At 36.7% G+C, this 21,009-nt stretch overlaps 4 protein-coding genes across 6 annotated transcripts; 1 reads left to right on the forward strand and 3 right to left on the reverse strand.

Moving 5' to 3' along the window:
- Positions 1-45: 45 nt before the first annotated feature.
- On the reverse strand, positions 46-6,948 carry oclnb (occludin b). Of its 2 annotated transcripts, none has more exons than XM_067407928.1 (9): positions 6,832-6,948; positions 5,652-5,780; positions 4,896-5,532; positions 4,582-4,749; positions 3,513-3,619; positions 1,584-1,679; positions 1,262-1,433; positions 916-957; positions 46-745 (listed from the first exon to the last, which is right to left on the reverse strand). In XM_067407928.1, exons 2-9 carry the CDS (start codon positions 5,693-5,695, stop codon positions 647-649), a joined length of 1,365 nt encoding a protein of 454 aa, XP_067264029.1. In that variant the 5' UTR covers positions 5,696-5,780; positions 6,832-6,948; the 3' UTR covers positions 46-646. The 2 variants fall into 2 exon arrangements, with proteins under 2 accessions (XP_067264029.1, XP_067264028.1); XM_067407927.1 differs by having other exon boundaries at positions 1,584-1,682.
- Positions 6,949-7,981: 1,033 nt separating this feature from the next.
- On the reverse strand, positions 7,982-11,893 carry marveld2b (MARVEL domain containing 2b). Its single transcript, XM_067407925.1, has 8 exons — positions 11,864-11,893; positions 11,447-11,515; positions 9,893-11,103; positions 9,722-9,751; positions 9,467-9,639; positions 9,166-9,337; positions 8,862-8,912; positions 7,982-8,541 (listed from the first exon to the last, which is right to left on the reverse strand). The coding sequence occupies exons 3-8, from the start codon at positions 11,075-11,077 to the stop codon at positions 8,422-8,424; spliced, it is 1,731 nt and encodes a 576-aa protein (XP_067264026.1). The 5' UTR covers positions 11,078-11,103; positions 11,447-11,515; positions 11,864-11,893; the 3' UTR covers positions 7,982-8,421.
- An 822-nt stretch (positions 11,894-12,715) lies between these two features.
- Positions 12,716-15,275, reverse strand: ak6 (adenylate kinase 6). Its single transcript, XM_067406002.1, has 5 exons — positions 15,025-15,275; positions 14,689-14,781; positions 14,521-14,579; positions 14,221-14,366; positions 12,716-13,867 (listed from the first exon to the last, which is right to left on the reverse strand). The coding sequence occupies exons 1-5, from the start codon at positions 15,059-15,061 to the stop codon at positions 13,678-13,680; spliced, it is 525 nt and encodes a 174-aa protein (XP_067262103.1). The 5' UTR covers positions 15,062-15,275; the 3' UTR covers positions 12,716-13,677.
- On the forward strand, positions 15,274-20,571 carry rad17 (RAD17 checkpoint clamp loader component). 2 transcript variants are annotated; one of them, XM_067405999.1, is made up of 17 exons: positions 15,274-15,399; positions 15,803-15,883; positions 16,047-16,295; positions 16,623-16,700; positions 16,813-16,975; positions 17,177-17,313; positions 17,453-17,505; positions 17,602-17,724; positions 17,898-17,967; positions 18,068-18,179; positions 18,319-18,510; positions 18,646-18,731; positions 18,826-18,972; positions 19,127-19,273; positions 19,454-19,574; positions 19,814-19,871; positions 19,961-20,571. In XM_067405999.1, the coding sequence occupies exons 2-17, from the start codon at positions 15,842-15,844 to the stop codon at positions 20,205-20,207; spliced, it is 2,025 nt and encodes a 674-aa protein (XP_067262100.1). In that variant the 5' UTR covers positions 15,274-15,399; positions 15,803-15,841; the 3' UTR covers positions 20,208-20,571. The 2 variants fall into 2 exon arrangements, with proteins under 2 accessions (XP_067262100.1, XP_067262101.1); XM_067406000.1 differs by having other exon boundaries at positions 15,303-15,399; positions 15,798-15,883.
- The last annotated feature ends 438 nt before the right edge of the window (positions 20,572-21,009 follow it).

Consider the following 21,009-nt stretch of genomic DNA (forward strand, 5'->3'; position numbering starts at 1 on the left):
GCTTTATTTTCCTATGTACACAAATACAAGCAAAAATGTAGGTGCTACAGGTTCATCATTTGCCTGCCATATTAAAATTACTCAATGAATTATCATAAACATTTGATATAATAGTCTGACTAAGGCTAATTATATTAATTATATAACTGCAATTGAATTCACACCCATTCTCTAGGTGTGTACCTAAAGAAAACAACAGAGAATATTGATATTCCGGTGACAGATTAATCAGCAAGTTATACATTTAAAAAAAGTAAATAAAGAAAAAGAAAATCCAATAAAACATTATTATAAAAACATTAAAAAAAACATGTATTAGAATGTCTTTGCTTGGAGATCCCTAAAACTAAAACAAGTGGTCACAGTCTTGCTCATACTAACCTTGGCTTGACTAAAAGTACTACAGCAAAAGATTAAGAGACAACATCATCTAGCTTTAAAAACAATTAAATTAAATACTTCATAAATGCCACACTATTTTGATCAAGTTTAGTTTGGCTCAAAAGCAAAAACCTGTCAACATAAAACAGCAGTCATACATTTCTTGATAATACAGTGATGTACATTTTTAATACAGAAATACAGATAAAGTCCCAAAGCAAAACCATCATGTGACAATGTGCCTTGCTGAGTTCCCAGTTCCAGTTTATTGCCTGTGGTCATAGTCGCTGACCCTTCTTTTGAGGAGGGAGAGTTTACTCTTTAGCTGCTTACACTTTTTCTTTTTCATCTGATATTCTGCAGACTGTGAGAAAGGAAACAGGTCAGCATTTGCATTCCTATACACTTAGTATATCTTAATTATTATCTGCAATTTCATTATGTTATTTTAACAGCTGTGACAAAATCATGCAATTATTCTATAAATATTCTAATATGAAATTTTATTAAAGATACAATACAGAAATATCTTACCTTCTTCAAACTTTTGAGCCTGTTGTAATCAACCATGGCATCCTTTTTTGGGGAATAAAAGCAGGAGTAATATATATTAATGTAACATTTGAATAATAATAATAATAATAATATCAGAATAGACAGAGAGACAATTTTAAACTAATTTTTTGTTGTCGTTTTTTTTAAAGGTGTAAGATGCTGTGAAAAATAGAGATTAAGTGACTTGCTACTCATAACCTTAAGCATCTGAATTATTGTGACAGACAGGCAGAGCTCAGCAAATCAAGCAAAATCAGTATAATAAGAGACAGAATAAAGATCCAACCTTTAGGATCCAACTGTTTTTACTTTATAGATTACATACCAGGAACTGTGGGCTGCCTTCCTGTAATCTGTCCAGCTCTCGATCTGCATCTGCCAAGCCCTGATTAATATCATCTAGCTCAGCCTGAAGACGCTTATACTCCATGTGATCTCTGTCAAACTCTCTCTTGTACTCAAGCCTCTCCTGCTCATTAATGATGGGAGGATACTCACTGAGAGCATGACAGCATAGAATACAGGTAGAGGAAAAATGTGACAAGAGTGATAATGATTACTTAGTCACAAATGCAGACTATTTACAAAAAATTAAAAAAAAAAAAAACATGATCCAATACTACAAACTATAACTTAAAGGTTCTCACATTTCATAGTCTGTGTCCAGCTCATCTCCAGATCTAGTGTCATAGTCTCTTTGTTTGCCCTTCAGTCCACTCAAAGAGCTTGTCAAGTCAGAACCACTACTGAAAAAAATATATAACATCAATAGAACTTCTGTTAATAACTTGGGTGTGATTAGGGGTGGTTAATCTGTCTGATTTCCCGATTCGATTCGATTACGATTATTGAAGTCCCGATTCGATTACAGTCGATTTTCGATTATTAGCGATTCTCGATTAGCGATTATTGATTTTCCATTTCACAACAGTAAACGAAAATACACTACAAAGTGATTGCAGTATTAAAAAAAAAGTCAGCTACTGAATTACTTAACTCTTTCATTGAGTAACAACAACTCAAAGCACTTTCTGTGTCTTGTAGTTATAACTTCAGAATTATTTGTATGTAGCTTATGTTCTGTAGAACACAGAAATGAATACATCACATTGTGTTGTGACTCATCAAGTTGAACTAAACAATAACAAATAAATGAAAGGCTTATTTCCTTTAGGAAGTAGATCAGAACCAACATACTGTAGAAATTGGACAATTTTCTTCTAGAAAGACAATGTGTTCAGGTGGAGGAAGACTGCAGGTTGCAGTCGAAACATGTCAAGGCAAAGAAAAAGTTTCGGTGGTTTAAATCGGCGCTTGTGACTTAAAGTCGAGTGCTTTTACTGTAATTTAGGCAAGCGCGCTCATAATAGAAGCGATTGAGAGCGCGGCTCATGGTTGCATAGCAACGACAGACGCCACTGGAGCGAAAGCGCATTGGAAAGGAGAATGCGGCGCGGACGCGATATGTGAATGCCCCTTAGAACGGCGACTTTTTCTTTGCATATCAGACAGGTAGCAACTAGAGAATAAGAATAATTTAGCGGGCCGGATTATGTTTTATTTTTGAGATCAGTTGCGGGCCGGCAGTTTGAGACCACTGATCTAACGTCTTTGCTGCTTACTTGGCGGCCACGGCCAGTGCAGCTGGCATCCAACTTAAAGGTACATTGCTGCCCCCTACAGTACTGGAGTGTGAAACAGATTAGTGGGGGAAAAAAACAGATGATGACTGCGTGCGTGGCGGTGGGTGGTGGGCCGGCCCGCCGGCCGTCCTGGAGTACCGGCCGTTCTGTGATTCTCCAGATCACACAGATGGCCAGTCCGCCCCTGGCTGGGTGGATCGGTTGGTTGCTCGTTCCTGGTTCTTCCATTTTACACACCTGCTCTGGCTGCCGTTACACGCGCTTGCTAACTGGAACTGGGCGCGTTCGTGACGTTCAACTCCCGGTATAACATTTTTTACAAAATAAAATAATGCAAAAAAATAAATAAATAAAAAATCGATTTTTGAAAATTTAATAATCGATTCATACTCGTCCATAACATACTCGCAATTAATCAATAATCGATTTTTTTCACCACCCCTAGGTGTGATGTTACAATTTTCAATATAACCAACATAGTGAAGATAGCTTCGTGAATACAATAGTTTCAGTCATTTCACAGTTGTGAAACTGGTTATTCATGTTCACGACAAAACAAAATCTACCGGGTCCCATTCATACAAGGACAACATTTCCTGGATTCCTTTACTCTGTGGCACCTAGTCTAGAGACAGACCAAAACTGACCTTGACCAATCATTGTCTGTGCTCACTTGGCTGACTGACAGAAGTTGTCATTCTGCCTACAACAAATGTGAGTTTGTGTACATTTTATTTACTATCATTAAATTGCATTCATTTGCATAAAGATACTGTCATTATAATCATCAACCACTTAATAATTAATATCTACAGTATATAACCAATCATATTCTAAAACCGTCAAGCCCCATCCAGAAAAAAAAATGAATACATACGTCTACAGAAAGGATGATAAGTAATGTATTTTCTGCTCTCCACTTGGAGAACCTACCTTGGAAGGTAAACTGGTTTCTGGCTGTAAACCATTGGCTGTGCAACACTCATTTTGTCATTGCGGTCATTGACAAAAGCCTCTGGATATCCAGACACATTATTCACCTGAAGAAAAACAAGGAAGTCGAAGTTCATATCTGGACATTTTTAAAGAAACTTGACTGTAGGCAATAAAAGAGTAAAATAAAATTTTTCAGAAGTATTCAGTTCACCCTTAAGCTGTTACATACTTAATTTTGTTGCAGCTTGGAAACACAATGGACATTTACTGTGCATTTTTTTTTAATAATACACCACCCTTCCATAAAAGCCAGCAGGACAACATTTGTCATCAAAAAATATTTTTCACCAATCATTTGGTAGTCTTTATCTCCTTTAAGTGTTGATGTAGGCCTCTTTTACTTCAGCTGTTTCCTCAATGCAGTCAGCCTACTTTTTGTATGGTAAACAGTCTGGACAAACATTAAAGCCAGGCAGAACCGGTTCCACCACTTCCACAAATACCATCATGACATAAAGGACGAAACTACCACTGCATACATGATGAATTGTGTAAGAACAAAGCCAGTGCAGTGACCTAAAAACACTAGAACATGGTCATTTTCTGGTCTAACAGTTGTCACCTACTAATTCATAAACTTTTAAGTCACTGTTAAGTGTTTCATACATTTCATCATGACATTTTGGATCATAATCATGCTTTCCATCAAGTGAAAGTGCATAAGAGGACACACCCAGAAACCAGACATGAAAAAAACCTTTTTGTGGAAGTCTTCCTCTGAAACTTCTGAAAGTCTTAGTAGCAATGCTCTAGTCTAAAACAACGATTCTCAGAAAATGGTGGAGCAATTACAGGCACCACATAACTCTTGAAAACAAGACAACATGCATCAAGAACCATTCTGGGCAATATATAGTAGTAGTACAAACCAAATACCACAAAAAGTATTACATTTCATGACCTCATAAATCCATGCGTTATACTAAAAGATTAAAAACACAAACTAAAATGAACAGGAAACGAAAAGTATCTTTCTCTGGCACAAATGGCTAGAGAAAATTCTTACCCATTCTCCGATGCCATGAGAGGTGAGGCCATCAGTGATGGTCTTCACATCATACCACAGAACGCGCTCCCTGCCGTACCGCCGGATCTGCCCTCGGGTCTTCACCGCAAACACAAGTAGGATGATCAACCCAACCGCCACCAGAAATCCAATAACAACGGCAATAGCCTTGTAAAGAGGAGGAAAAAAATAAATAGCACCAAAAATTAGATAACTGAATCCCAACTTTGTGGGACAATAGAAGCTATTAAGTTGCGTCTGATAATCAAACTGAACTGAACTTATACTAGATTATGAATACTGCCCATGCTCACCTCTTCAGGCTCCACTACACAGTAGTGGTATAAATATTGATTGACGAAGATCCCAGAGGCCTGATCTTGGTTCTGGTATTGTGCACACAGCTGCAATATCTGATTATACATCATGGATCCAGATGACTGAGCAGTGGGGTTAATAGCGACCAGGTACACAATGGTGGCAATGAGCATGAGTACAGCCAGGATGGCACAAATAATGATGGAGGCCAGATAGAATGAGGGAGACTGTGAAGCGTTTTGCCTCGACACCACCAGGATGAAGATGATGAGTATAGTGATAAAGGTGATTCCCGCAATTGCGATGATGAAGCCCTTGCCTGATTTCGGATCCATGTACGTGCCTCCTCCATAGCCTCCGAGACCCCCACCGTAACTTCCTCCACCATACATTCCTCCGGCAACGTTGCCTTGACCAACGCCTCCAAAGCCCATGCCAAGACCGCCAAGCCCCATGCTGCTTGCGTCATAGTCCCATGCCAGTGTGGAGGCCACGCAGGCAAACATAGCCACACACATAATGATGATGATGATGCACAAAATCTTCATCACACCTGGGGGTGATGTCCAGCGGTAAAAGTGAAGCATTTCATCTGGGTGGTAAGAAGGTGTGCGATGGGAGGTTCTGTGGTGACTAAAGGGACAAAGCGAAACAACACTGATGAGCAAAAGGAAACCTATTAACTGATCATAATGACAGATCATAATACCATCAGTAAGGAGTCAGGAGTCTTTCTCTAAAATGCAACTTACTGTCTGCCTCTATATGGAGGAGGGTGACTTGATTTTTTCGGCATGATGTTAGCTTCCTGGACAAACTTCACAGGGGGATCTGAGTGCGATTAAAGCCAACAGAAGTATTCCTTGGATAGAGAGGTGACACTGCAAGAAAGCAAGGTAAATAAACCCAAGTGTTAATGGCAGATACATGTCAATACATATCTATTATTGATACTAGTCACTGATCACCATAAAATATTCAAGACTCTATATCCATACAAGTCACGGATACCAAAGCATCATTTTATGACTCATTACTGGCACATCATGATACAATTTGAAGGATAGCATGAGACATTAAAAAAGACAAGCTCAGGCTATGGATAAGTTTATAAATATTTCCAAGACATAGCCTAGCCTACAAGAATCAGGTGTTTTTGTTTCGCTGTAAATCTGGGAGTCCACTTATGGAAAAAAAATTACTGTTCCAAAAGTTCCAGTTTTGTTTGGATCTTTGGAAAAAGTGTTTTGTTTGTTGAAAACACAAAAGCCTTTGGCTATGATTTGTTAAAATAATGTACTGAAATTAAGGAAAGAAAATGTGTTAATATATTTCAATGAGCTAAACAAAAAACAGCACATCTCTGACACAAATGTGGATTACACCTAGATCTAAATAGAGAAAATTAATTATACATTAATTTCACATCTTTAATTTGAAAACAAAAATGGCTGACCAGAGATGGAAGGTTGTAAGTCTTTTCAATATTCTTCTGGACCCACTAAGTTTGCACAAAATTTGTCATAAATGTGATAGTAAAACACGGTTTTAGAGTTGACAGTCTGTGTTTAATGAATTTATATATTTGTTTCCAATTATATTTAATCGTACTGTTGTACTGTAGTTTAAGTGCAGATTCGAAAAATTAGGACACCTGACATCTGGTTTTGTAACCCAATAACACAAACATTAACAAAAAATCTAAATTTTAAAATATTAAGGTCTAGAGAAAACCATGCTTGCCAATAAAGACAAATAACACAACTATTTACATTTCTTAAAATTAGTAGGCTACCGCGCAACATCCTTGTGCGTCAGTAAAACACATTTAACAAACATGGAATGGCTACAATAGTCAATTGGGACTATTTATTTAAAAAAAAAAAAAAAAAAGCAATTAATAAATAAATTAAACGTATTAAGGAAACTCACCTTCTTCCGTTCGAAAGCAGTCAACGCTTGAAAAGATTTTTGTAACTCTTCCTCGCTCTTTACAGACGGAATATTTATCGGACCTGAAAGCACTCAGCCTTCACGAAACGCCCGCTCCTGCCGCCTCTCTCACAACAACACATCCCTGAAACTACAGGTACAGCCCCGCCCTTAACGCGTGACAGATGCAAGACGAGCCCGTTTAATTTGCGTAGTGATTTTCAAACCTACAGAGTAGATTATTTTAGAAAATGTATCTAATATAACTAGTAGTTTGGACAACAAAAAATGGGATTTCTGTTTTTAATGCTTTAGGACATGGGTTTTCAAACTGTGGTCTGAGGACCCCCATGGAGCCAGTAGCTCCTCAAGGAAGTGCCTGTAAGTCCGTGGAAAGTTTAGAGAAAAACTGTAATAAAATGTACAAACAAACAAACAAATAACATTAAAATGGATCAAATAAAATTTAACATTAGAGTTATAATACAGTATAAAACACTAAAGTGTACCACATTTGTAGAATGTAAATACAGTAATTAAGTTTCATTAAAATGCTTTTCAGGGAGTTCCTGCTGCAATTTGAAAATGCATGTCAAATGCACGAGTTGGAAGGGATGTATAAGTCCAACTGGATTTTTGACTGCCCAAATCATACAACTGTAAATGTGGGACTATAGTCATCTTTAATTAGAAATAAAATTGTTCAACGTGGCTCAGAAGTGTAATTTAATTATGGTTTCAATTACCATTATATTATTCAATATATTATTCATTATTCAATTACCAAATACTATGCGTTTTTCTAAATTATTTGATTATAATTAGATCATTGTTCTAGGATATTACATACCATATTCAGTATTTATGAGGCATAAGGTGTGCACAAAAAGTTATGTGAGCATCTTTTCTCCCTGGAGTCCATTGTAGCTTGTAATCTGATAGAGCTGTCAAGCCAGTAAATGTATTGATTCCTGTACTGGATTTAAACTATAGCACAGATCTATACACTAGCGTTCTGAACCATGTTGTCTACCAGGAACAGACATGTGAGAGGTGGTATGTTACCCTGTGTATAAACATCTAGTTCATTATTTGTCCAAAAAAAAACATAAAAATAAGAAACCTTTGCCATTGCAATGTGGAAGCAGGCCTATTTATTTTTATTTTTAAAAATGCTGAAATTTGAAGATAAACTGACATACGATAATACAAAATGTACATAAAACACACAAATGACTGTATAAAATACACAAAAGTGAAACTATCAATTAAACAAAAACAAAACAAACAAACAAAAAACTATAAATATACCAAGCAATCCAGGATCATTACAGAGATATTGATACATATACCACTTTTAAGGGATAGGTACATTATATTCTCCACTTAACTGCAGGAAGCTCAAAGATTACAGTGATGTCCTACTTCCAAAATAATAAATGTTACATGACATGTCAGTAACTTTCATTCAATGGATTTATGCTGGGCTTTAAGTGGTAAATGTCCTTCATTTTGAATTCAATATGAAATTATTTCAATACCAACCAAAACCAAACCATGATAAACTTTGGATAAACTTTGGAGTTCTGTCTAGCTGTAACCATCATTCCAGTCCATGACTTTGTCATACTCCTGAATTTTCTGCTTTATGTGAGCAAGTTTGTTCTTCAGATATTCACATCTCTCTCTTTTCTCCAGGTACGTCGGGTCCTAAAACCAGAAACAGGGAAAGTAATCTTTGCCGAGCACACTCATACTGACAGGAAGTATGTAAACATGTCAATAGCTCCATTTATGTCCCCCTAACATTTCCAGTTTTTCAGTTTCAGCTGTTCAAGCAGTTTGTGTCATTCTTTTGTAATGACTAAAGAATGTAGAAAGGCAACAGGCAGATGATAAAGATGAAGCAACTTGTAGAACATAGGTCATAATTAACCTTCTTTGGGAAAAGGAAAATACCAACGATTTATTCTGTTTATCATTTTTAAACAGATAGAAGTAGAATATATAAAAAGTTAAATGATACTTACAGCCTTTTTTCTCTTATACTCTTGAATAATGCTGTTGATTCTCTCTTGCTCCTATATGGGAGGAAAACCAAGTGTAATATCTAAAATATTTGTTTAAATCAACATCAAGATTTTGGGTTATATAGAATGTATAAAATAACTGGCTTTTTATCTGCTGTGATCGGTCACCGGTTTGTTTGTTTGTTTGTTTGTTGTTGTTTTACCATTTTTAAATAACCTTTGTGCATTCACAAATGTATTTACTTGATTAATATGTGCTAATAATTGTGAGAATTTGCAAAATGCTGTTTAAACCATAAGTTACCATTGGGTTGGAAGGCTGTTGAGGAAGATTCCTCATCAGATTATCCATTTCATCAAACTTCTGCGTTAAGACCTGAACCTCAGCGTGAAGCTCTTTATACTCGGCATACTGATCATTAAACACAGCCTTGTATCGCTCCCTCTCCTCGTCAGAGCGGATTGTGGGATATTTCCTGCGCGGAGGAAAAAAAAAAGACAAAACATATCAGATATAATTATTACAAAAGGAGTAATGGATAAACAAAGCATGAGGCAACAAACAACATTAATAAAATTTGCAGTAAGTATTCTTTGAAACTCACGCCACATAGTCTGCAATGACCACAGGTTTGGGGATGTGGCCAGCAGGGATATGACCCCTTAATATCTCTGGTTCCATCATAACTGGAGCGACAGGTGTGCCATCAAATGACTCTGGATTGGCCATTACTGGAGCAGTATGGATGGGCACAGAAACACTTGAGCCAGCATCAATCTGAGATAAAAAAATGGCAGATTACAACAACAGTTTCAAACTCTGAAATTGTTCTTCTTTATACTGAAATTCAACTGCTTACCATATTGAGAGGTAGCGCTGCTGATTTCATCTAAATACAAATACAAACAGAAAAGCAAGCAAATTAGACTTTACTAGTTCAGATTTGAGATCCATTTACTGCAATTGCTGAAATATGAAAATTGTTCAAATTTATAATTTTTTTTCAAAGAACAAAAGATTTGAACTTTACATCTTGTCCCAGTCTTTCTCTGCGCATCCTTGCAGCTTCATGTCTCCACAGCTTTAGACACACGCCTGCTCCCACGAAATACAACAGCGTGTTGAAAAAGAGGAAGATGATGGCAGCATTCTGCCCAGCCTCCGTTCGGCAAAACCCCGCATTGGGCCCAGCGTTGAAGTGTGGATAATAGCAGAGACCTCCACGGACTGTGTCTCGCACATACACAATTGCACCTATCAAATAGAGCAATCCTAATGCCACGTTTATCACACACTCAGTGATTGGCCACCAGCTGGAGTCGAGTAGAATGGTACGATAATACATGGTCACTCCTAACACTAACAGAATGATAGTCACTATCCAGGCCACTCCAGCCACCACAATGACAAAAGGAGTCAAGGGTCCTGAGTAGGAATTCCCAGTTCCTCCATACATCCCACCCATTGATGTTCCCCCATACATTCCCCCATACACCTGTTGCATCGAATAACCAAACATATTAAACCACTCATTATCCTTGTGCACGTATGCACAGACGCAAGCGAAAACAGCAGCCCCCAAAAGCAACTCCACGCATCCCAAAATGCGCAAAAGCCCAGCCCAGGACTTCATGTACGCGTAGCGCTGATTGTACTCCTCCACCTTCTCACTATAAGTCATAGCCGTCTGCAAAGAGCGTCCAGAAACCGATTCCAGTGGCTCCCCTAATAACATGGCCTGCTCCTTCCGTGAATTGTAGCTGCCTCCAGACCCTCCGAAGGGGTCTAGGTAAGAGCTGGGGGCTGTAGGTGATGGTGCACGTGAGTGTGGAGGGGAGCACGGGACGCCTTGGGAGCTGGTGTTCACATCAGGTGGTGGTGGAGGAAAGGTCCATTTCTTGCTGCCTTGGTTGCCACTGGCTCTGAAGAAGTTCTTCACAGAGTCAGGAATAAAGCGTCGGACGGGTTTGATGTCCATGGCATCATCCACCTGGTCTTCAACATCACTCGGGTAGAAATCTGGGCCAACAGGGGGGTTTTCGGGGAGTGGAGGTGGTGGTGGTGGTAAACTGTCATAGCTTGATGCTGCCACTTCACCGCCAAGAGGGTAAGGAACCTGCTGACCCCATGGCATTGAGCCGATGGGCACCTGATCGTAGTGAGGCATTTCTCTGACCCGATCGAATCGGGACGCTGACCCGTTTCCAGCTGACATGGGGATGATCCTAACAGATGACTGAACTGAGGGTCAGAAAGTTAATTAACATATGTTATAATGCCTAGAGTCACAATATGACATTATCTTTTACAAACATAAAAGTAAGGATTCACTTATATTAGACAAATGGCTGACACTAATAAGCTGATATGTCATGTTTTAAAAGGTCAAAATTAATTAACAAGAAATAAATAAATTTTTAAAACACATAAAAAATATTTTTAAGTCGATGTATGCCTTACAAAATTATGATCTACGGTATGAAAAATGCACAAATATATCATCCCTACATAAAAAGATTATTTTTTTTTTTTTTAAACTGCATTGGCCACTACAAAACCCTGAAATCAACAACGGCTGTCTTACCTCAGTACAGTAGTTACATTGCCTCAAGGGGTGAATTTAAAAAGGTGTTTTTTTTCCTCACAAAGCTCCCTGGAATAAAGATAAACAGATGTATGTCACACACTGGCGAACAGAGCTCAAATTTAGAGAAATACAAATTGTGCAAAAATGACTTTATGGTGACAATAGCTGACATGATTCTAGCGCGGTTTGAAACATGCCTGTCTACACTGACAGAACAAGAAATGAAACAGAACGAACGCATATACACCTCACATCTAAAATCATCCAAAGTAAGAATATAAAGGAATATACTTATTTCGTACTGTTAGTGAATATAATGGTCTACATTGAATATACGACACTGTATGCTACATATGTTTGTCTAAAATGCATATATATCTTTTAACAAAAAACAAAAAAACATCGGTCTCATACCTGGTATCGATACTTTCACCTGTCTTCCGCCACTGGTGCTGCAGGTGAAGAGGAATCGATCACGTGACTTGTCCAGCCCCAGTGTGTGATGTCACGATAGAAACCAGTTTGACAAGAAAACGTTAGGCGAAAGAATCCATTATATACACACGCTTAGCTGGGTAGATTACTTATGAACTGACAAATTACATGACAAAATTTGTAATTAGTAATATAATATCTTAGATTACACATGATTTTTGGTAACATAAACTGACTACTTTTGGATTACATTTAGATTACTTTAGTGCAAACCCTTATTTGATGTCACATATATTTTAGGATAATCTTGTACTATTTTGACAGATACAAAGAAAAAATATATTCTATTCACTAAGAGCCTCAACAGATTCTTTTTAAAGTGCAATGTATGGACAGTTAATACTTCAAAATACCAACACTAATGTACCTGTTATTGTTTGCTGATAGTAACTGAATAAAACAAAATAACATCTTATGATTTTAAAACATATTTACTTAAAATTAAGTAAATTTAGAAAACAGCAACATTACAAAAACAAATATTGAAAAACATGAAATTCACAGCAATATCACTGATATTATTTAATATATAATCATCTATATTTCCCCCTTACCGCCAGAAAAACTCGAAGAATCATTGTATATAAGCGGCAGGTTTATTATGAAAGTAACTGTAGTCTGAAGTAGTTTACTCTAATTACAAGTATCAACACAAATTGTATGGGTTTTTTTGCAGGTTGTCACTGTATGTACAAAAGGTCATTAGTGACAATGGTTACTCACTAGGCTAATCACACACACAAAAAAAGTAAGAATTCATAAAGAACTAAACAGCTTGAAATTGTTTATTTGGAATGAACTAAACATCTGGCTAAACATGTTGTAATTGATTAGGCAAAACACAACATCCCAAAATGATTTCAAAATTTCGCATTCAATGTGAAATTACTCACTGAATTTCATTACAATATAATTAGTAACTTTTTAGCAGTCATTTCATTTAAGATTTTCATTTCATTGCAATCTACTGATACAATCATGAAAACCAAATTACAACTTGAAAATTTTCAGCCATCTACTACAACAGCACGGGACTAAAGCAACGGAAATCATTTCTTCCCATTCTTCTCAGTTTTATTTATTTTTTGTTTGTTTATCCAGGAATTTTAGAATAAGACATGATGGTTCAATTGTTGAAAAAACATCAGAGGGGGGAATAAAAGTGAAAAATTAAGTTATATTAAAAATAGAAATGGCAATTTCTCCTACATGAGACCCTCCAACATGAGTGACCTTTTCCTGCTGTAAACAACACTTTCTCAGTTTGATAAAAGTAGCCCAAATTAATCTCATTATGTTAAGAATAACCTAATAATGTACTTATGAACCATATGATGATCTTTTGAGGAGAAACGCCCATGCAATTTAGCATTATTTTTGTGAATTAGATTTGATCCTACCAATCACTAACAGATGTAAAATGTTGCTGGTATTTGGTGGCAGCTAAACAATAAATAATTTTTCGGAATTAATTCACCTTTGATCATTTATCAAAGAATACCAAGACAAATATAACTACCCAGTATAAAAATATTTATTTCTTCCATTCTTTTTGGAATTGTGTTTAACTTTTTTTCAAATCGAGTAATTATTAACAGCCTCTCATGTTTTTAGTGCTTAGTAGTGAATAGAACCATACTCTGTCTGGGGCCACAATAACTATGAAATGTGATGTCTCTCTCCTTTGACATGAATTCAAAAGTGCTTGAGCCTTTCACATATAATGTCCCATGTCAATTGTTGTCTTTCATCCATTGTTCAATCCATTGAACAATTTGTTCCATATTTCTCTCCAGGTCCTCAGGAGTATTACTGGGGAGCTGGTGGACTATCTCCTCCTTGTAGGCTTCCATGGCTTCCTCATAGATAGTCTGGAAAATCTCACACTGCACATTGTCCTGGAGCTTCTTTCCTGTGTACCCTCTGAATATGAAAGATATAAAGTTAAACCACTGCAACAGGAAGCATACAACCACACAGTATTTAACAGATTTCTCAGCTGTACATTAGGCTCTTAATCACAAAGAATGAATATCCTATATGGGTGATTCTTCAATTAGGGGAACTTTTCTGCCCCCTAGGATGATTCGGAAGGCTTTCTAAATTTATTTTATTGTCTCTTTAATTACTTTTTTACTCATTTATAGTGTTGAAATGTTACATTTTGCTCAACCCCATCCCAAACTATTTTCAAATTTTCAAGTAGTCAAAAGTGCCCCAAATTAAAGTATTACATGCTAAGAATGTTATTGTTATCAACTGTTATGAACACAAACCTGCTTTCAAGACGATTGTAGAGATTGGTGTTGTCTGTGCGGAGGACAAAAACAATGTGAAACCAGCGTTCAGGAAAGAAATCACAGCCATGGTAATCAATTATGACGCCTCCGTCTCCCATTTTGTCCTCCAGTTCATCCACAACCTAGAATATTAAAATGGTCTTTACATTGGTTTATTATGTGCAGCATATTATTACATGTTATTTAATAAAACTCTATAAAAACACATTTTGTTCAAGATTGCATTCAAACAATTCTGAGAATATAAATCATTAGATTCATTTTAATAGTACATACCCTGTCCTCATCCAATATAGGGCACTGGTATTCTTCATCGAATCCATCAAACAACTGATCTGAAAAAAATATAAAAATGTATAAACTATCAAAAAAGACACAAGGTAAACAAAAACCACATTTTTAAATAGTAACGACAACATTTTATTGCAATGAACAGCAACTTACTCTCCTGTGCCAAATCACCAACATTGACATAGGTTAGTCCTGTTCTCTGAGCCAGCTCTTTGCCAAGAGTGGTCTTTCCTACCCCAGGGGTTCCTGTCAATTCATGAGGAAGCATGACAATATTCAATATTTTAATAATTACTAATAATACTTTTTTGATCATTGATATACCTACTAGATACATCCAAACTACATTTGATTGACACTCTAATTAGTCATCAGCATGTAGCTTCTTTTAAAAACACGCAACGTGTAGTCGCACTTTCGTTTATTTGTAACATACGTCTATACTTACATATACGAATAATTACCAAGAGAAATGTCAAGAAACACTACCTGTGAGAAGAATGTTTGGTCTCTTCATGATTCTCATTGCAAAGTATCACACGTGCGGGGGAAAAATGTAATTAATACCACAAATCGTTTTACACAAACATCAACCGGACACTTAGTATCAATAAGCAAACAAAAACATGTAATATTCAGCTAACGCGTTGGTCATATCTTCTTTTGTGGCTATTAACATAGGTCAACATAAAAACGTGTTCAAAATTGTGGAGCGTAATTGATGACGTAATCATCATGCGCCAGCGGAGGGGCGGTTCGCCACAGCTTTAAAGGGATAGTAGTTAGCGTGATGTTATTTGTTACTTTCAGCAGCAAATAGTTGCCATTGTTATTCTACAAAAATTATCTGTTGAAATGACCAGGGTGAGTTTGAACTTTACTGCCTAAACAGTGTGTTAGCTACAATTCTGTTGTTTTGGCCCGATAATGACTGCTAGCATTCGTAAAGTCAAGCTAACGGACAGAAGCGAACTTTCTGAATTTGACTGAATTAGTAAATTTGGCCAAAATGCCCAACAGAGCTTTTATTAAATTAGGAGTTTAGTATGAGATTTTCTCTATAAACCTGTTTTTATAATAAAGCTTCCTCTGGTGGCTTTTGTCTACGTTTGAATAGTAACGTCTTTGCTCCTCTTGAGTTTATACGTAGATGAAAGTCTACTCCAACATTTACTACGGTCCTGCTCTCATTTAAACCTGCAGATGTAAATATCATCATTATGCAGTTTTATATGTTATGTAAGTTATTGTTTTCATCCCAGCGCAGTTTTGCATGGAGTAACTGAATGGGACGTCAGAGTTGATAATGTCAAAGCTGTCTCTGGGAGGAAAGCAGTCCTCTGGAAAAGTATGTAACGTCTCTGAAAGTACTTGATATCTTGATTCTTGGTGTTACAAAACATTGAATCTTCAGCTTTGAAACTGCACACTGAGAATGGATGTAGATGCTCCGAATCTACTGATACTGATGTGTATTATACTATGTGTTCTGCTATTATTTCCTTTTTAAGATAAACAACTGGGTTGAACCATCATTTGGTGAACTTTTGGGAGGAGTGAATAGGACCCTGAAAAAGGGGCCACTCTCAGGGGAAAGCAAAACTACCAGGTGGCCATCAACTGGGGACCAAACCGAGAAAAAATCCAGGAAGAGGAAAGTAGATCCTCATGTGTCCAACAACCAGATCAGTGTGTCAAGTGAAGCATATAAACCAGACCAGGATGAGCCCTGGGTAGATCTGCATGCACCCCAATCACAGGTACAGAAGTTGTGTGACTCAGGAGTGCTCAGTACAGCTTTTGGTAATCTACCTTCCTGAAGTTTAGTTCGAGCCCCTTTCTAACACACCTAGCTGTGAGTTTAAAGTAAAGCTAAACTTAATATAACTAGTTCAGGTGTGTTTTTGATGCATTTAAATTCTACAGCAAATTCGATTTCGAGGAGCAGGACTGGGCACTCTAGTCTTGGTCACACAAACTATTTCCCTCTGAGAATATATGTTTATCTGCTTCCTAACCATTTCATATTGTTTTGTTATCTCAATCTACAAGCATTATTGCTTAAAATGCTTCTTTCTCTCTGATAGGCCGAATTGGCAGTCCACAAAAAGAAAGTTGAAGAAGTTGAAAGCTGGTTGAGAGTTCATTTAGACAAATCAAAAAAGGTCTGACAAGTATGACATGTATGTTGTGATGATGCATGTTTGTTTAATCATTTGGATATATTTCATAATTGAGGTTTTTTATGTTGTATTTGTGGTTATTATGTTTCCACAGGGTGGCGCCATTCTTTTGCTCACTGGCCCCTCAGGATGTGGGAAGACAGCTACTGTTCGAGTTCTTGCCAGGGATTTGGGTTTTCAGATCCAAGAATGGTCAAATCCCTCCACCACTTCTCAGTACAAAATGGAGGATTTGTTCACACAAAGCTTTGATCCAGGTCAGGAGTCTTTTCTTCTTACTAGTCGTGACTAGTTTATATGTAGCGAAACCATGCATTATGTCTAGTGAATGCGAATTATTCAGCAAACCTATTTTTAACACATATCAGAATCATATATGGATAAAGTTATATCTCATTCTCTCTGTATTTTATGAAATGTTTTTGTTAACTTGTCATATGACCTTTTTATTCATACAGGTTCAAGGTTTAACAGTTTCCATGGCAGCTCACAAACAGGGTTATTCCAAGAGTTCCTGCTAAGAGCCAACAAATACAACCGTCTACAAATGAGCGGAGAGAAACTCGCTGAAGACAGGAAAATAATTCTTATAGAGGTGCTGCACAGAACTGCTCTTTAAACATATCACTATGATGTTGAATCTCTAGCTTTGTTTGTTTGTGCAAATAAAATGTATTGTGCAAATGTAAAAATTAGAAGCTGAATGACAATTTCTCTGTTCTTTTTTCTTTTAGGAATTCCCAAATCAGTTCTATAGGCAACCAGGGTGCTTGCATGATATACTCAGGTGGGTATTAGTACTAATATTTTGAAGCATTTTTAATGGCAGAATGTCACTGGTGACTTGCATGCAATTTTCCTTGCTTTTTGCTTGCTCTATCAGGCAGTTTATTAAGACTGGCCGGTGTCCACTGGTCCTGATTGTGTCCGATAGCCTCAGCGGGGACAAGAACTCCAGACTTCTCTTTAAAGATGTTCTGCATGAACTCGAAATTCACAACATTAGGTACGAAATCAACTAATTTAATTTTTCAGAAACATTTACTTAAAAATATTCAAACCCCAGGTCGTCAGTTAAAGCATTATTTACCCTGAACCTTCAATAAGGCCTAAATATGTAAAGGTATCCTGTTCTTCAATGTCCTGGGGTCAGTTTAGTTAATTATTTCTCTGTTTCAGTTTTAACCCTGTGGCCCCCACCAGTATGATGAAGGTCCTAAGCCGTATTGTGACCATTGAGGCGGGAAAGGTAGGTTGTGTGGTTTGTTTTTGTATATAAATGCCTGCTCAGCAGATATTTATGACTCTGAGATCCTCAATACATCCTTATCTTCAAATGGTCTTTGCAGAGTTCAGGCAGAATCTCTGTTCCTGATAAAGCTGCTCTAGATCTTCTCTGCTCAGGAAGCTCCGGAGATATTCGCAGTGCCATCAACAGTTTGCAGTTTTCTTCATTTACTGGTGAGAAAAGCTTTACTGAACAACACGTTTATACGTTTGTTTTTATGGTATTGGAATTTAAAAAAATATATAGTGTTTTTTTGTTTGTTTGTTTGATCGTTTGTTTTTTAATTTTGCAATCATCACTTTCGATTCTCAGACAGTAGTCTGGAGAGGAGACTCTGGGCTTTTAAGAAAGGCAAGTCCTCTTCAGCAAAACCTGCTGTAAGGGCAAAGGGAAGGAGCAAGTCTTCAAAATCATCAGACATGCAGGATGAAAGCACAGCTATTGGAGGGAAAGATGCTTCACTCTTCCTTTTCAGAGCTTTAGGGAAAATCCTCTACTGCAAACGTTAGTCCTATTCATTCCCATTGTTGAAACTTTCTTGCTGAAATGTTATTCTATGAAGAATGTGATATAATTGGCATCAAAAACTGCATGTAAATTAATTCCTATTTATAAAAATGTATGGCATGTGATTTTTAGGTGAAAGCTATGACAGCTCACAAGCACCCAAGATGCCTCCACATTTAACAGATCATCAGAGAGACAAACTGCTTGTTGATCCAGAAGTAAATATTAATATATGTTACATGTTACACTTTATTAAAAAATTAATTTGCTTTAATGTTCTAACCAACTTCTGATTTGTAATATTTTCCTCAGCTTGTCATTGAGCGTTCTCATATGTCAGGTGAATTCTTCAACCTTTACCTGCATCAGAACTACCCTGACTTCTTTTCGGATGTGGAGGATATAGCACGGGCCAGCGAGTACCTCTCTGATGCCGACTTCCTGACAGCAGAGTGGAGCGTGAGTGCAGATGCTGTCTGACTTTCATAATAACACGCATAGGGATATGTCAAGTTACTCTGATTGTACTGCAGATTTGATCCCTGAGGACTGTCATCATGTTGTATCTTCGCAACAGCTTTGTTTTGTTGTTATGGTGTTCCTCTTTTCACAGTCAAGGTCGACTATGTTGGAATACGGCTCATCAGTGGCCACTAGAGGCCTTATGCACTCAAACTCTTCTCGAGCAAAAGCCAACAGCCAGTCCACTGCCGGTTTCAGGCCTCTTCATAAACCACATTGGCTTCACATAAATAAGACGGTATTTTTTTTTTTTTTTACTTTATTTATGTTGTATAGCTTTTTTAAAAATTGTTGAATTTATTATATTTTATATATATATATATATATATATATATATATATATATATATATATATATATATATATATATATATATATATATATATATATATATATAATTTTTTTTTTTTTTGTGATAGTATCGAGAGAATTACCTGACCGCACAGTCGCTCTTCTTAAATTTCTGCCTTACCCCTGTGAGCCTCCTGACCGAGCTCGTGCCTTACCTTGCAAAGCTCACCAACCCAATGAGAAATCAAGGTGAACATGTGACCTAAGCATTCGCAAAATATACAAATGCACAACTAAATGTTTCAATTGAATCGGACTGCATACCGTAATCTTTCAAGTTAAATATGTTTGTTTTTGTGCCTCCTACACATGCATGCAACAGTTCAGATTGAGGGGCATTTCTCCACATACTTAATTCAGATTTAGGTTTTTTTTGTTTGTTTTTCTACAAGTGATTTTAATATAATTTTTCATCTTTGTCATATCAGCTCAAATAGCCTTTATCCAGAATGTTGGCCATCTTTCTCAAAAGAGGGTTCCTGGAAGGTGAGATAAACAAAACTTTGAAGTGTTTTTGCAATTGAAAGATGTCTAAAATACTGAAGAAATGGTTTAATAAATGACTTTATTTGCAGGTTGAGACTTGAAGCACTTGGTGACAAAGACCCTGGCATTTTAGATGCTGACAGCGAAAATGAAGAGTCTTCTGCTGTTCAGTCCCTTGAACCAGGTACTACACCAGGAAATGCCACAACTGAGTCAAACATGCCAAATAGCCAGGATCCTTCTGGAGAACTTTCCGCCAGTCAGCCCCAGCCCACAAGCACTGAAGCCCTTTTGGATGAGGAAGACCTCTTAATTGAAGAATATGACAGTGATTGACTGTTTACACGTCATTGACTTATTTAATACCACTTGTTGCCCGGATGCAATTGTTGAACATTTAGATTGTAGGTTTTCGTTTGTTTTTATTAAGATGGTAATTATTTGTAGATATTTATGTGCTTCAACACAGTGTTGCTGTAGAGAATTGTTCATATGTTTTTACTTGTTGAAATGTACCTGTTCTGTTTCAGCAGGTTTTTTTTCTGAGGATATCAGTGAAAGCATCTCTTAAAAAATATAAAAAAGAGAATTTACAGCCATAATTAAAGTTTTATGTTGTCACGAGGACTAACAGTCCTCTGGCACTGAGAAGTAGACAATCTATACTTCAGTCAAGGAGGTGACTACAATAAATCAATGTTTGCAACTTTGATGGCTGTTTTTGTTATTTATTTATTTTTTGGGAAAATCTCTGAATCCATATTAGTTACTGTAGAGCTTGGGTTTGGGAAGATGCAGAGAGAGTCTATGGTAGTGTTTTATAATGTTTCTCTTTTTTTTTTTTTGTATAAAAGTGATTAGTGATTAACCTCAGCTTTATTTTTAAATGTCAGATATATATTTTTATTTATATTTAATATAAATATAAATGTAATCTTATATATATATATATATATAAGGAAACAACATCTACAGTTGCTCCTCTGTCTCATTTCTATTTCATGGGTTGGAAAATCGTCCAGACGGAAACGCAAATGGGGAATGTCAGGAAAATACTTGTAGACTATTGTTTAATGTTTATGAATGATTTTTATGAAAGTTTTTATTGTTAGTGCCTAAGCACTGGGACTGTAAAGCT

The sequence above is a fragment of the Chanodichthys erythropterus genome, chromosome 13 (genome assembly GCF_024489055.1).
Source record: "Chanodichthys erythropterus isolate Z2021 chromosome 13, ASM2448905v1, whole genome shotgun sequence".
Taxonomy (NCBI): domain Eukaryota; kingdom Metazoa; phylum Chordata; class Actinopteri; order Cypriniformes; family Xenocyprididae; genus Chanodichthys; species Chanodichthys erythropterus.

Excerpts from the sequence above, each read along its gene's own strand:
- oclnb (XM_067407927.1), bottom strand. The coding sequence starts at position 5,695 with ATGCCGAAAAAATCAAGTCACCCTCCTCCATATAGAGGCAGACA. Across the intron at positions 4,750-4,895 it reads GTGTAGTGGAGCCTGAAGAG|GCTATTGCCGTTGTTATTGG; the intron begins GTGAGCATGGGC and ends CCTCTTTACAAG. Across the intron at positions 746-915 it reads GGCTCAAAAGTTTGAAGAAG|TCTGCAGAATATCAGATGAA; the intron begins GTAAGATATTTC and ends CCTTTCTCACAG.
- marveld2b (XM_067407925.1), bottom strand. The coding sequence starts at position 11,077 with ATGTCAGCTGGAAACGGGTCAGCGTCCCGATTCGATCGGGTCAGAGAA. Across the intron at positions 9,338-9,466 it reads GTCATTGCAGACTATGTGGC|GAAATATCCCACAATCCGCT; the intron begins GTGAGTTTCAAA and ends TCCTCCGCGCAG. Across the intron at positions 8,542-8,861 it reads AGTATAAGAGAAAAAAGGCT|GACCCGACGTACCTGGAGAA; the intron begins GTAAGTATCATT and ends TTCTGGTTTTAG.
- ak6 (XM_067406002.1), bottom strand. The coding sequence starts at position 15,061 with ATGAGAATCATGAAGAGACCAAACATTCTTCTCACAG. Across the intron at positions 14,782-15,024 it reads ACCAAACATTCTTCTCACAG|GAACCCCTGGGGTAGGAAAG; the intron begins GTAGTGTTTCTT and ends ATGAATTGACAG. Across the intron at positions 14,580-14,688 it reads TGGTGATTTGGCACAGGAGA|ATCAGTTGTTTGATGGATTC; the intron begins GTAAGTTGCTGT and ends TATTTTTTTCAG.
- rad17 (XM_067405999.1), top strand. The coding sequence starts at position 15,842 with ATGTCAAAGCTGTCTCTGGGAGGAAAGCAGTCCTCTGGAAAA. Across the intron at positions 15,884-16,046 it reads GAAAGCAGTCCTCTGGAAAA|ATAAACAACTGGGTTGAACC; the intron begins GTATGTAACGTC and ends TTCCTTTTTAAG. Across the intron at positions 17,968-18,067 it reads TGACCATTGAGGCGGGAAAG|AGTTCAGGCAGAATCTCTGT; the intron begins GTAGGTTGTGTG and ends TGGTCTTTGCAG.